The 15,445-nt window shown below is 38.1% G+C and overlaps 1 protein-coding gene across 4 annotated transcripts in view; it reads left to right on the top strand.

Annotated features, from left to right (window-relative positions):
• Positions 1–15,445, top strand: part of MIPEP (mitochondrial intermediate peptidase) — a 659,177-nt gene that overhangs the window by 14,394 nt on the left and 629,338 nt on the right. For all 4 annotated transcript variants that reach the window (XR_007767749.1, XR_007767750.1, XM_050911826.1 and 1 more), the window contains exons 7-10: positions 1,203–1,359; positions 1,808–1,856; positions 2,507–2,567; positions 3,235–3,287. Coding sequence is in view for 2 of the 4 variants with exons in the window: in XM_050911826.1 (XP_050767783.1) it covers positions 1,203–1,359; positions 1,808–1,856; positions 2,507–2,567; positions 3,235–3,287 (320 nt within the window). In the remaining 2 variants the exon portion in view is untranslated. The remainder of the gene's footprint in view (positions 1–1,202; positions 1,360–1,807; positions 1,857–2,506; positions 2,568–3,234; positions 3,288–15,445) is intronic.

Raw genomic sequence — 15,445 nt, 5'->3', positions numbered from 1 at the left:
CACCTCCAAGAGCAGTCTGGCTGCATGTTCTCTACGCCCCACTGCTAAGTAGATAAAGATTAAGATCTCCTTTGAGCTTTTTCTTTGGGCTGGACAAACCCAGCTCTCTCAGCCTCCGTTCTGTGTCATGTGCTCCAGCCCCCAAACATCTTGGTGGCGCTACGCTGGACCCGCTCCAGTATGTCAGTGTCTTTCTTGTCCTGTGGAACCCGAATCTAGACATTGTACTCCAATGTAGTCTGGACAGTACCAAGTAGAGGGAAGCAGTCACATCCGTGGACCAGATGGCTGTACTCTTTCTTACAGAGCTCAGTATGCTCTTGACTTTTGCTGCAAAGACACACTGCTGAACCGTGTTCAAGGAAGGGGAATCATCTCACTTACTTTATTTGCTTTTTTAAAATGAAAGCCTGGTGGAACAGAACAGGTACAAAATGACTTGTGAACTATTATAGTCATATTTTTTATAAACCCAGGACCTGCATTCTTGTTTCAAATGAAGACAAGCATAAGCTGTTGCTGGATTTCTTAAGCCTATTCCATATGTACAAAATAAAGAATATCTTCAATTAGTTTGTGAAGCATAAAAAGCATTTTACCAAATTTTCTGAGGCTTGAGGTGATTTTTCTTTTTTTTTGAGAGTTATGAAAAAACCCAAACAAACCAGAAATAGGAGAAAGACTGATTGTCCATGGGCAGATGGGCAGACTAATAGCTTGCTACTTCAAAAGAAATAAGTCTTTTCTCTTCCTCTTTTTTCTCTCCCCTGACCCTGTCTCTGGTTCTTATCAGATCCTTCTAGAAGCCAGCTTAACTGACATGCAGAGAACAATTTGGCTTTCTTTTGTGTTTATTTTCGGGAGTTTTAGTGAGTTAAGACAGCTCACAGAGTGGTCTGAGAAGCACAGATGTTGGCAGGAGAGAGGCAATGAGCAGAGAGGGGACTGTTGACAGGAGTAGAGAACAGGACCCTTTTTGGCAGTCTTGATCTGTTAGGTTGTCTCATTGCATTTCCTCATTCCATCTTTAATGGATAAGAGCGCCGTAATTGTCAGGCAGTCGTAATTACTATTGTTAAAAGGCTTTAGGCCTTTTCCCAACAATATCAGTGAAGTACAGCTGTAATGCCAGATCTTCAATTGCATCACTTGTTTCCCTTAAAAATTGCACTGCAGTAACTTTTTATTTTTTTCTGTATTAGGTGCGAGAAGCTGCTTACAAGATTTTTCTTTACCCAAATGCTGAGCAGTTGAGCCGTTTAGAAGAATTGCTTGCTAGCCGAAACAGTCTGGCACAGTTGGTTGGGTATGACACCTTTGCCCACAGGGCTCTTCAGGGAACAATGGCCAAAAATCCAGGTATAAGGCATGTGTGGAAGGACATGCTGAGAAATCAAATGCACTGTGTTAGGTATGAGGTCAAAAGTTGTTAGTTTCTTTTGCTAAGTTTACACATACTTCTTGCAGTGAAGTATCTTATTGCAGTTACATTTTGCTGTATGCAATACTCATGCTTTCTATAAATGGCAATAGTCACTGAGTAGGAACCAGTGTTTTTGTTCAGAATCAATGCTCACTCCTTAGATTATGAAGTTACCATTATCCCAGCATGTAACAAAGTAAATGTGGTACTAAATACTCTTGAATGATGGCACAGTGGTCAACAGAGTAGTTTGTTGTTCTAAAAAGAACTTTGTTGTTTTAAGGGAGCTTATTTTGTTTGGAATGTTTTGATGTAAACTTAACATCTTTTAACGGAAGAAATCGCTTTCTTAATTCCCCCCCCCCCCCACCATTTTACTTCTAGAGACAGTAAGACAGTTTCTGGAGAAGCTTTCTGACAAGTTGTCTAAAAGGTATGTCTTTTTCACTAAGTTATTTTTCTAACCATAATCTTTATTTCGAGATTAGAGGGACTTGTGCACCAGTAAGTCAATCAGTGCTGCTTATTATATGCTCTGATGAAACAAAAGGTAAGACTTTCTCAGAGTTTTGAAGGGAGGTATTGGCTTAGAATAAATTCTGTGTCTGCGATCAGAGAACACCCAGGACTGAATGCAACAAGTGATGTGCCAAGAAATGTAGGCAACAGCAAACAAGAAGACCAAGTTTAAGTGTTGAAGAACACCTCTCCTGATCTTCTCCCCGTACACGCAACTCCATATATTTTACATCTATAAGGAAATTCCCCCATTTGTCCTTCTTGCCTCCCTTAGTTCCACACAGCACAAAACAGTTTCATCACTGTGTATAAATGGGGTGTATTATAAGAAAGAAAACGCTTTGGAGGTGTACAACCAGAGTAAGACGGACTTTATTTGAAGGTACCTGAATGACAGAAGCAGAATGGAAAAGTTCTTTTACTGTAGTATATGGACCTGCCATTTTATAGAGTACTATCAAGCTGTGATGATGGGCATTTTCTTAGGACAGAGTATTATTGTGTACTGTATTCCATTGCTCAAAAATCTTTCATTAACACTTTCATCATAAAAATATTTTTCAGAACTCAAAAAGATTTTGAAATGATGACAAAGATGAAAACAAAGCTCAACCCCCAGAATTCAGTAAGTTAAATTTTCATGTGTGTTTTCTGTTTTGTTTCTTTTTAAAAATATAGTATAAGCTAACCTTGTTCTACAAGAAAAATTAACTCTATTTTAGTGTACAACACATAGTATAATTAGAAAGAGAAACTTTCTGTCTTCTGGCTTCAAATGCTTTTTGACTGCTGAGCTGCTATTTGTATTAAAACCAAGCATTGAGTGCGAGATACCTGTTGGTTTATACAAAATGATACTGAGATAACCAAAACATAAAGCGGTGAAAGTGAATATTACTTTGTTTTGAATTAATTGACTCATTTGAAAAATAAAGGCTGTACTTCAGGTTAGATGCATGTCCAGTTTGCATACTGTATTGTATGTATCCTAATTCTGTACATAACTAGGTTTATCTTTTTATTTGAATTGAGTGTATTTCTTGAAATCTGGTATGAAGTCCCATTATATATTTGAATAAGAAGTACCATCTTCAAGCAAATGTTAAAGAAAGGTTTCCAGTTATGATATATGATGCTATTTCTGATAATGTTTTTAGCACTGAATGTTTCCCATTATGTTTTAAAGTTCTGTGACTTGTCGAAACTGCAAAAATATTCAAAGGAAACAAAACTTTTACTTTGGGTTCACTTGCTGTCCATTATTGTCATTATAAGCTGGAATTCTCTTTCAGAAGCTGATGCCGTGGGATCACCCTTACTACAGTGGCGTCCTTCGTGCTGAGAGGTAAGCTCCTTATGTTCATGATTGTAATGTAAATGAGTGTTTTTATTTCATTCCTTGCAATGAGGATAAAGAAAGTCCTCAATGTAAACAGGATTTCCTTCTTTGAAGATGTACTCAATATGAAAAAATAAAGAGTATCTGGTGGGGCAGTTCTTTGTAACATTTCTTAGTTACTGCTGGAATGCCTGTAGAAGTTTTTGGCTCCTCTCTTGTTTTACAGGGAAGTATTGGCCCTCTTTGAAGGTATAAGAGGATGAAACAATTTCAGAACAGCTAGAAAATCCTTATTCTTGTTTTGGTTTTAGCTCTTAGCTGAGCTGCAGTAATGTTTGAAAATAAATTTTGATCACTAAATACAATCCAGCTCCTCTTCATATTTTAACTGTATTGTACTTCTTACTGAACATGCAACTATCATCCTCTTCTACAGACTTGAAATAGCAACTTCTTGAGTAGATCTTCACTGTTTATGGATAGAATTCATTCTCATCTCTCCTGCAAAGACTGGGAAATAAATCCTCTACACAGACTTAAATAGTGCACAAGACCTTTGCACATAGTGAGATGCCAGCTCTGAAAGACATGAGCCCTGCATGTTGCCTTTATTAGATCAGCAGCAGTGACTTTTTAGGTTTGTGTTGGAAAAGATCACTTAAAGTTGTGCTTCTCTCACAAGAGGGGGAGGAAAAATCTTCCTTCACTGCAGATTTGTAGGGGTTTGTTTTTTAAACAAACTTAGACTGGATGTATCTGATGTATCTGATTAAAGTAGTAGTTTACTCTGGATCAGAAAGCTGTGGTAGTATAGACATGTCATGGAAGGATTGCCAGCAGTTGGCCTGGCTGTTCTGCTGCTTTCTTGTACTTTGTTACTGAGGCAGTAGTTTTATGAGCAGCAGCTCTAATATTGGCCTTGTCTTAAGCTACTGCATGCTCAGATGGGAACTGAGCTATGTATGTGCAGCAACATTTGTGTCCTGGATGCGCAGAACTTGCTGTGCAAGGGCGGAAGCGGGATGTCCAGCTGCTGGGTCTGCTCCCAGTAGCCAATGCCGGAGCACACAGCGCTCCACAGTGTATGCGTGGATTGCTTGTTTGTGGCACAGTCTGGGAGTGGCTGCTTTTGTTTTAAACTGGACAGGTAGCAGACACGCTTCTGTGAAAGGGGGAACAAAGTAGTGGTTATACTGGAGGAGAATCAAAGTCCATCTAGCTCCAAATCCCATCTTAGCAGTGGGCAATAGCAGTCTGTGGAAGAGCGCTGTCATACTCGTTCAAGATACTATCTTGTAGCTTACAGATCTCCTTTACCTTGCCTGTATAGTGTCTTCAAAACAGGAAGAATTACATTCTGATACGTGGTGCTTGACATTACTGTCAAATGTTGATGAAATTTATTGTCTACATATCCTATTTATTTTCTATATTTCCTGTAGTGTCTACTTTCCCTGTTTTCAGAATTAGTGTGTCCCATAAGGGTTAGAGTGTTAAGTGTAGAAGGCTCTCTGTTTGTTTCTTTCTCTTCCTGAAGGAGTGTCTTCTGATACTGTCTTATTGTCCTTCTTAGATCATCTCATGAAGCTAACCATATTGTAATTGAGTTGCTGATGATCACAAATAGATTATTCTGCTCATTTTGGCATTAGGAAGAAAAATACTTCCTTTCCTTGTGGGACTTTGTAAAAGACCCCATAAAGTTACTTTGTTTTAAGAATTGCATGGTAGCTTTATGAAGGGAGAGCTGCAGGTAAAATAGGCCAAGACATTGGCAATTTTTTTTGCTGTTTTTTATTTATTCAGGCACCAAGTCTGGCAGCTGGATCAGTGTGAAGAATCTTACAGTGCAGGATTGGGGCCCAAGCTTTTTCTCCCTCCAGGTTGGGCAGGAGTATTTTTTTCTGGCAGGTATACAAGCATCTCCAAGACAGGGAAGGAAAAGTAGTTTTTCTCTCTATTGTGTGCAGCAGTGTTTCACTAAAAACCAAGGGCTTCGGTCTTTCACTGTTCTGTTTTCTGTATAGTGATCTGTCTTTGGGAAAAGTTTTTGATCTGGCAATGACTTAACAATGCTTTACATTCATTCTGCCCATATTGTAGATATTTAAGAGCGTACTGGATACTGGGTAATCAGCCCTGAAAAGTAAAACTCACTTCTCCACTGCATAGTATCAGTGGCTGTGCTTTATGACGGAAACCAGGCGGGAGTCAGAGTATTCATACAACAACCAGAGGACAGGAATATACCCTGTCATGTCTGTGCCCTAAACATGTTCTGTTTGCCACTTATTATCTATGTAAATGTGAATCCACTATCCTTTATCTTGTATTTGTAGTTACCTCTGTTTGACCACATCCTTTCTTGAATGCCCCTTGGATGCTATGGTATGTTCAGTTCAACACTTTTGTAACTGGAAGATGACAACCATATCTGTCACAAAGCTTCATACTGGTGGGAGTTTGACTTTTGGCTGTTTGTTACTCTCTTTCTAACTAAACCAATTATCTTGTAGTATTAAATTATGTCTCTAAGGAAAAGTGATGTTGTTTTCCTTGGTTTGTTTGTTTTTTTTCCCCCTGGGAAAATAATTTATACCTTCTGGTTTGGGTGTTGTTTTTTTTTTAATTGTATAGTGTTTCATTTTATTTATTTATGAGAGAAATTAATTAATTGTTACTTATTGTATCCTATTTTATTTTGCGTTTTTGCATCATGGAATGACAAAATGTGTTTTCAAGCAAGGTATATGTACCTGTCATGCATTTCTCCCATCCTTGGTATTCTTGTTTAGTAGACTAATTATTTTGTTCTTCAAGAGTTTCTCTTTTTTGGAAGAAATTTACTTTTAGCTTTATGTCTTTTACAGAAATGCCATGGTCATATTTGTAGTAGTGCTGTGTGCAGAGCATGGCTTACATTTTTGTCTGTCGTGTTTTGGGACTCAGTAGTAGTTTGTGTGGTGGATTTCTGTATTGTTAGGAATTTCTTTTTTTTTCTGATTAGTAGAATGTTTTTGTTGAAAGGGAAGCAAATGTATGCTTTTGGGTATTTCTTTTGGACTACTATTGTCACTGTGGCTCCAGCTGATATGCAGAACCATAGTTTCCTAGATGTTGTCACGTACATAGGATGCAGATTATCTTTACAAATCTAGGTATAAAGAAAGAGACTACAGGGGTTTAGTTCTTGATTAAGTAACTTAGCAATGTTCTAGTATGTTGCACATGCACTGCTAAGGGGTGCAAGAAATATTAGATGGGACAGTGTCTGTGTCTGTTGAAAAAAGTTTGCTGTTTCCTATTTTGGTCTATACGACCATATTTGCAAACATTAGACAATGTGATGCTAATGTGATCTTTTACTTACTCTTTAGTTCTCCAGATTTTGACCAGCTACATCAGTTTGTCTGAAATGGCACTTAAACTCATATTTCTAATGTGTCTGTTTTATATCTGTATGTTGTATATTTTAAATGTATTTATATTCTAAATATATGTTTATTCTGTATTAGAACAGGATTCAGGAAACAAATCCTTTGTTAGATTCCTCATAATTAGTTTTAAGAGCTGGATATTTACTTCTGAAGAATGTAGGATATTTACATGCGTTTGAACTATTGAATTTTAATGACATTTGCTGTCATACCAGGTTGCCTTTATTTTCACTCTGCTTCTACAGTTGTTACTGACCATTTCTGCTGTTTTGTAAGTTGAACAGCAGGAGGAGCTCCAGACTTAATTCACAGAGTATGTTTTCCTTTCTGTAAACTCAGCCACAATAATTTTGTTTCTGTCAGCTTTCACCAAGTCTTTTCCCTGGAAACTTGATCCTACTTCAAACGTGTAAGTTTCCCATTGACGGTAACAGGATAGTTTACTTCTTTTTTTTTTTTTTTTTTTTTTTTCTTTTTTAATTATGTTAAGTAGCCTCTCTGGCTTTGAACCCACACTTACGACAGTGTAATGTTTTTGTAGCTATAGTTTAAGTGGCAGAGAAAATAAATGTCAGTATAAATGTACATTTAAGAGAAATTGGAGACAAAAGTCTGAAATTCATGGTAGTAGTATCTTAAAAGAAGATAGAGTAATTAGGAGAACCTCAAGAATTTTGGCAGGCAAAGGGTAATAAAACAGTGAATGCTAGAACATGCTTCAGCCTCCAACAAGTAAGAAGATGTCTAATATGTGTATTATAAAAATAATACTGTTGAGTTTTAGTGCAGGCAAGTACCATAGTATTAATTAAATCCCATTACTTCTCAGTAAGTGCAGCTGCAGTTATAAATAATTCTCAAGGCCCTGATCTTGCATAGATGTAGTAGCCTTGCTGACTTCTTCCGGGTCATAAAAAAACCCAAAACGCTGGAAGAGACCTTTTGAGATCAACTGTTTGCCTTGAAGGTGGGATTGACTGTGCTTAAGCTACTTCTGATGGAGGCACAGAACTGTTCGTGAGAACTGTCAGCAGTGAGCTTAGTGTATTTGGTGTTGACTCCTGTTTCCCTAACATTTGGTGCTTACCAATCAGGCTGGGCTGATTTCGCTGGCTATAATTCACTGTTGGGATTTTTGCCAAAATGTCACAGGTTTTATTCAACTTGCAACTGGGATGTGCTTGCAGGGTATGGCACTCTGTGCTGGTCCGTCTCTTTGGGATTGCAGAAATAAATAAGACTGGCCTTGGGGATGAACAAATCAATGCCAAAATAAGCCAGTTTCCTGCTGAGGAGGACGGAGAAGCCACCACAGCAACTGCAGGCGTTTTGGATCTTGGGGTGACCAGCTGAGCAGAAATTAGGAATAACTCATCTCCGTTCTTGTTGGGACTGTACATGGGCTGTCGGCTTCAGGGGAGAGTGGGCAGTACTTTTTTTTTTTTTTTTTTTTCAGAGGGGTAGGTTCAATACTGAGGTACCTAAACATGACTGGATATTTCTCAAGTTGCTAAAAGCTGCAACTAATGTTGAGGTTTGCAAGTTACTTGTAAACAAACTTGTTTATGGCTGCTTTTTGTTAAATTATTTTTAGTTTTATGAAAGAGTGTTCTCTGTTGGGAACACCATGTGGAAAAATAGCCTAGACCCTTTGTGGAATATGTGAGAAAACTGTCACTCTGTTCAAATTGAAAGCTGAAGTGGAAAAATAATGCAAAATTTAAAAAGAACCAGGAAATCTTTCAACCAAAGTGCTCATAGAGAAGGAAAACTTTCTATAACTATCTGTTTATAAGCAAGGGAGGGCGTGCCTTCTATTAAATCAACTAATGTAGGTGCAAAAGGTCCATTTAACTTACCAGTCACTAAGCTAGTGGACTAAGCTTTTTGGACGAAAACCTGAAAGTTATTGAAAAGGCTTGCTGTGAAGCAGAATTCAAGTTTCAATAATTATTTCTTTATTCAAAACATTGTGGAAGGACAAAGAAATTGTTGTTGATTTGAAAACAAAGTCAAATCTAAAAGTTGTGCCCAGTGTTGATACCAAACCAATATTCTGGATTACCCCCTGACCTCCTCCAAAATATTCTATGAAGTACAATTAACAGAAAGAAAAAAGGAATGTGAGATACAGGTGCTAGTTTATGGCTGATGAGAGTACAAAGGCTTTCTATTATTATTATTATTATTTTTAAGAAATTCAGAGTCTTCTATAAATCATGGTTAAGAGTCTCCCTTCAGGTGAAGAATTAAATTTCATAGTCTGGCATGTAATGAAAATTGGAAGGGGTTTTCCTTGTCTTGATCTCTTTAAGTTAACCTGAGGGATTCATCTCACTTTTATCTTCCACTAACAAGATTTTTTCAAGTTTCTTTGAAAGTTTTGACAGAATCTGTTTTATTAGAGATAGTTAACTTAGTGTTCTATATTTTTGTGGACGTCAACAGGATAATAATTTTTCTCAAAAAAAAAAAAAAAAAAGTCAGGATATATCAGGGACTACATTTAATAGCCGCTGATAAGAATTCTTGCCAAGCAGCTAATTTGCAGTTGTTAAGAATGCTCATGTTCTGAAGAACAGTGCTTCTTACTCAAATATCCCTAATGTCAAAGTTTATAAAAAGCATTCTTAATAGAATAGATGAAAGTCATGTTACACAAACCAGTCTTAGTTTTCTTCCAAATATACAACTTAAATGAAAGTGATTTTAGAAGTCTGCATTTTATTTAGACTCAGTGAAGTCATACAAGCTTAGAAATAATTATTTATAATCACATACTACATCTTTGTTCTTCACAAGGACACAGCCTTTTTGTTTGAAGCCTGCTGTTCTTGAAGAATAGCGAAATCTTGTTGTGTCAGTTAACTTCTTTTTAAAATTGGTTTTTAAATTGGTTTGGCTACCTTACTTCTTTTAAAAGTAGTGCTGGGCTGCATGCTGTAAAAGTAAGGTGTCTGGATTTTTTAACATAGTTTATCCTCTAATACAAAGCAGGAATTTACATCAAAGAAACTACTGTTTTCTTTGATATTTCTACTTTCCTTAGGAGGGTACTGAGATTTCCTTTTGTAAAGTTTCTGAGCTCACATTCCGACATAAAGTACATAAGAAAATTTTCATTCTTTCCTGGGCTTTGTTATAAATACAAATGCTTTGGTGTTTGACATCAGATGTTCAGAGTTATTGGAATATGTTATAAGACAAAATGAAAGCAGAACAAACTTCTTTTGTTCATTTTGTGCTTCTCAGTCTTTCACAGTTTTAGACATTTAAGCATATGAGTTATGCAATTCTACAGGAACAACAACATAATTTAAGGTTCATTATTACAATAAAAAGGACTACTTTTAATTCTTGATTTTTTTTTTTTTAAGTCAAAGTAGCTAACAAAGTTTGGCACAGAGAAAAATATTCTTTTCCACTGTAGATGAGTTCATGTATAATTTGTAGAAGCTGTTTCTGATTTGTTCAGAGTGAGATTTATACACTGGTGTCCTTCATTTTTTTACGTAAATGTAATGTGATATTTCCTACATCTAAACTAAAAGCAGTCTTTTTTTTTTTTTTTTTTTTTTTTTTTAATATCTAGTCATGTAAAAATGCCTTCTTGATTTCAGGAAGTCATCTTTTAGATTAATAATTATATTTTCTGGTGTGTATGTCTGTAACGGATAGAAATTTTGGTATTTCCTTTTCCTACTCTTCCAGAAGTGCATTCAGATCCTTAAGTTTCACATAAGGGCTTAAGAAGATTTACATGTTCAAGGGTAGTTGGGAAAACTTTTTGTAGCACTGCAAGTATTAAAAATCAATCCGTACCTGGTTTTTTGACCTCAGGTACCTTAGAAGAAAGGTTCTATAGTAAGAAATCTTTTTGACTGGAGTATGTAGTTCTCTGCAAAGTTCTGTTGTGATTCATCAGACCACCATTCTTCCATCTCCTTTGCCTGCATTTTCAAAGGCATCTTCCCATAGAAAAGGCTGTGCTGTTCATCCTCTTGGGGTTCAGGTATACAACATGCAGTCCAGTCAGGGAAGCCTAAGTTCCAGAGAGGAACAAGAGCTCATAGCTGAGCTCAAGACTTCTGCTAGTTAGCTCTAGTTGGTACCTTGCTAAGCCTGAGAGTGGCATTGTATTGTGTCTGCCTTTCTCTGGTGACGTACGCATCCTAGGTGCCTATTTGAAGCACTCTGAATCACCTTGCTGGGGCCCAGAACTCACATTTTAAGTGAAAGGGTATCCAGACAGGATGTTTGATTCTTGCCCTGGCTTGCTTAGCTGACCTGAATCCTTTTTTCTTCCTTAGGAAGTGCTGTAACCATGTTTCCATGTATTTGCCAGCTTTGGAGACAGCAGTACAATGTTCTGCTAGTGACGTTAGTATGCCATGTGCATCATCCTCCCCATTGAATTCTGCCCGTCTGCTCAGCTGGTGCACCAAGCAAGCTGCAAATTACAGCATACAAGAAAACCTGACTTCAGGCACTTCTCTGCAGTTGTTGCCAAATGGAGCTCCAGTTGGTTTCCAATGCAGATTTTAGCTGTCTGTCTCCAGAACATTAACCTTTCTTGCTGGTAGCAGTAACCATTAGCAGAAATTTTACTGGTAGCAGAATGCCTGTTAGCATAGTTCAGTACAGGTCGTAATAACTTCCTTTCTGATTTCTTTTCCCAAAAATACTTGAATGCATTTCCTGTTGGAGATAACAATTGTAACTTGGCTGAATAAATGTAGAGGCAGCTTGCCAAAGAGTGACCAGAAAGAGTGTGCTCATATTAAAGCAGCTGCTTCTTGCAGTTTTATTTGGATTTTTTACTATTTGTTTTAAATAGAAGGACCAAAGCTAGACAACTGTCCAAGCCCCCAGTTGATAACAGCTTGAAAATCGTGCATAAAGTGATTCTTAGAATGGCTGCTACTTTAACATGTAGTATAATAAAAATAATTACATGCACAGTAGGGTCATCAACAGTTATTAACATGTAGATTATGAAGATTGCTTTGCTCTGACCAGTGAGCAGTTCACAGGCAGGCTAAGCTGTAGTACTTTGGAAACTCTGCTCCTTTTTATATGGAGTCAGTCACTATCAGTTAATTCATTAACTAAAGTTTTTGTCCTTTCATTCTGTCAATAGAGAAGTAACGTGCAGTGGAATGCCTTGTTTTGGTTGGGTTTTGTTGGGAGGCTTTTGTGTGCATTTTCAAATACACTTGGTTTCACATTTGAAAAAAATGATCAAAGAAACACCATACACCTGGGCTAGAAGATGGTGAACTTTGAGTTTCCCGTTTAGCTTCAGGAGAAATTAATTTTACAGTCTTGGATCAGCCCTCAAAAAGGCTCTGCATCCTACACAGACAAACTCTATGTTTGTTACAGGGCAGTTTAAAGTGCTAAAGGAGTGTATTGATAGAAGTCTTCATCGTGGAATTTTATGTGGTCTTTTAGATAATCTGGCCTGGGTCAGAGAGTGTTTTGAAGATACAACCCGAGACCCTTGAACAGCATTAGAAATTTCATTCAAAGGACTGAGGGAAGAGAAGTTTGGCTTGCTGTCACAATTGGAGTCCCCATTGCTGCCAAGAAATTGTGCTACAGTGTTTTAGTTTAGCATGAATTTGAACACTGAAATACTGTGCCTGGGAAATGTTTTGTTCTTGCAGTTTCACTAAGGTGATGAAGCTGTGAATAACTGAGGTTGGGTAATCATTTGCTAGCAAATAGATGCTTTTTTCCTGTCATCTGGAAATGATGAAGTTGCTAATGGCTGCTACCATTTGAGTGCCTGGAATCAAGCAAGAATCTTCAATAAGGGAACATGTAGTTTGTCTGTAAACTCTTCCAAATACTTTTCCATCCACACCCTCCAGCCAGACTTCAGTTTTGCAGATCTAGGAGAGATTGTAGGATTTCCTGTTCTGCTCATTGAGTATTCTTTTTCTGGGAAAGATTCAAGTCTTAAATTAATTTCTTCCCTTTTCCCCATTGTCCTCTAATCTTATCTAGTGTTACACCTTTCATTCTGCAGTGAGTAGCATTAAATCTTGAAGGTGGGGGCTCAGAAAAGAGTCAGTCATATGCTTGCTCTTACCACTGAAAGGCAAGATCACCTATTAATAATAATTCTAGGAACTGAGTTTTTGGTTATAGGACATCAGCTTCAGATAGCTGAGGTTTTGGCTAATTCCTATTCCTAAATAAGGCCAAAGAGAAAGTTTTCCTGGAATCAGTGCAAGTTTGGAGTTAGGCTTTCTTCAATGATAGTTGGTCTTGATTTGTGAAAAGAGAGCTCATGTGTGAGGTAGGACTGAATTCAAAAGTTGTGAATTAAATCTCTGTTTTGGTGTCTGGAATGATTACTGCTTAGTGGGTATAGACTGGTATTAGAGAAAGATTTTGAAGATGTACTATCCACTTCCTGGAGCAGTAGCTTTTTCTCAGTACCTGATACTCATTTTGAAGCGTGTTATTGATTATTATCATCTGATTATGAAAATTGCTTTATATTATCATATTTTAACCACTTTCTTCGTAACTCCTATGACATTGCAGTGGGTAGCAAACAAACAAACAATAGCTTAAGGTATAATAGTCACCACTGACTGCTGTCAGGATTGTCCAAAAGTAATTTAATATCAGTCTTGTGTCGTAAGACACTAGTGCTATTTGAAGATTTTACAATATCTTCGTCTTTGATCTTAGTTTGTACACTGGTGTAGTAGTAGGCAAGGCAGAAATGGAGAAATAAGTGAGATCAGAACTAGAAACATCTTTTTTTTTTTTTTTTTTTTTTTGGCCTTATGTATAAAAAATGTTGGTTTTCAAAACTTTTTTTAATTTTCCATTGGCAAGAGGAGTATTAAGACACATCTTTCATTAAATGTGGGAAAGGTTTGATCCTGACAATGTTCTACCAGAAGTGACTGACATTAACTTTGTGTGGTTATTATTAAAGTGGTTGTTTAATCAGGACATCATTGTACTCAAAATGTCAGATTGTGACATCTTCAAACATTAGCCAGGGTAGGGGACTAGTTCCCCTGGGGAGTCTGCCTTAAGGCAGTATACTCTGTTACTGCTGTTTTCATGTGTGGGTGGGTAAGTACCGTGCTTTTCCAAAAGACAAAACTATTACAGACGGATTTTGTGCCCCCCCCCGGCTTGGGATACTGACTGTATTACAAAATACCTATCAGAAAGCCTTCTCCCCATCCTCTTCATCATGGGGTAAGTTCATGGGGACAATGCACACATTCAAGGAGTGCTGAGAATGAGGAAGAAATAGGCACTTATCTTCTCTCTGTAATATGTGAATGTCAGCTCTTCTTTCCATGAAGAAATATCACTGCTTTCTCCTGCTAGTATGTATCTGCATTTTTCACAGAAACGAAACGAAACATAAAGTAGTTTCAGAGTTCTTCCCCTCTGCCCCCCAGCAAACACATGTTAATCCAGTACTTAACTGAGTGTGGTAGTCCTTTGCAGCTAGCATGAAACATTGTCCTCTGATAAAGCTGGAATCTCATACTTGCAGCTGTGTGGTCTTAGTCCTAGCCTCCATATGACCTCTTCGCAGAATCACAGAATGGTTGAGGTTGGAAGGCACCTCTGGAGGTCATCTGGTCCAACCCCCCTGCTCCAACAGGGCCACCTAGAGCTCGCTGCCCAGGACCGTGTCCAGATGGCTTTTAAATATCTCCAAGTAGGGAGACTCCACAGCCTCTGGGGGCAACCTGTGCCAGTGCTCAGTCACTCTCACAGGGAAAAAGTGTTTGCTGATGTTCAGAGGGAACCTCCTGTGTTTCAGTTTGTGCCCATTGCCTCTGGTCCTGTCACCGGGCACCACTGACAAGAGCCTGTCTCTGTCCTCTTTGCACCCTTCCTTCAGGTACTTATTAATAAGATCCCCCTGAGCCTTCTCTTCTCTAGGCTGAACAGTCCCAGCTCTCTCAGCCTTTCATCATAGGAGAGATCATCATTGGAGGATCTTACGGGAGACAGTGTCAAAGGCCTTACTGAAGTCCAGGTAGATGATGTGCACTGCTCTCCCCTTGTCTACCAGGCCAGTTGTTTCATCATATAAGGTTATCAGGTTGGTCAAGCATGACTTGCCCTTGATGAATCCATGCTGACTACTCCTGAAGACTTTCTTGTCTTTCATGTGCTTGGAAATGGTTTCCAGGATTAGCTGGTCCATCAGAAAAAATTTCTGCTCTTCAGAAAATTTTGAGCAGTCTAGTCTCTCTTGATGTCACACTTCTCTTGATTTTTCTTGCTTGCTGTGTAAATGTAGCTTAATTTCATGAAGTGTTTTCAAGGGTGCTGTTCTTGACTTTCTTACCATTCTCATATCTTTTCCTGAAGCTGAACTCACTGGTAGGAGTTACATGTTTTAATTTCCTGCAACTGAAAATCTGATGGTTTGCTGTGACTGTGAGCTGTTGGTGGAGTTAAATTTTGATTTACTGAAGTGTGTGTTTGTAGTATTGTATCATATGGGTTCTTTCTTGAAATATCTCATACAATCAGCTTGCTTCTCCCAGTTGACAGGGAGGAAATGGCAGGGAAACCCTGGGTGATATTGGATGTCGGGGGGAGGAGGATGTGAAGGTACTAGATGGGCTTTGCTCATGGTCAGCATAGCTCTGGCAGAGCTGATTGAAATGAGCTCTGCAAAGAGCCCTCATGCAACCTCTGTGTGAAACCACTTAGGCGTGTCTG

The sequence above is a fragment of the Gymnogyps californianus genome, chromosome 1 (assembly GCF_018139145.2).
Source record: "Gymnogyps californianus isolate 813 chromosome 1, ASM1813914v2, whole genome shotgun sequence".
Classification (NCBI taxonomy): domain Eukaryota; kingdom Metazoa; phylum Chordata; class Aves; order Accipitriformes; family Cathartidae; genus Gymnogyps; species Gymnogyps californianus.
This window is presented reverse-complemented; position numbering and strand designations above follow the sequence as displayed.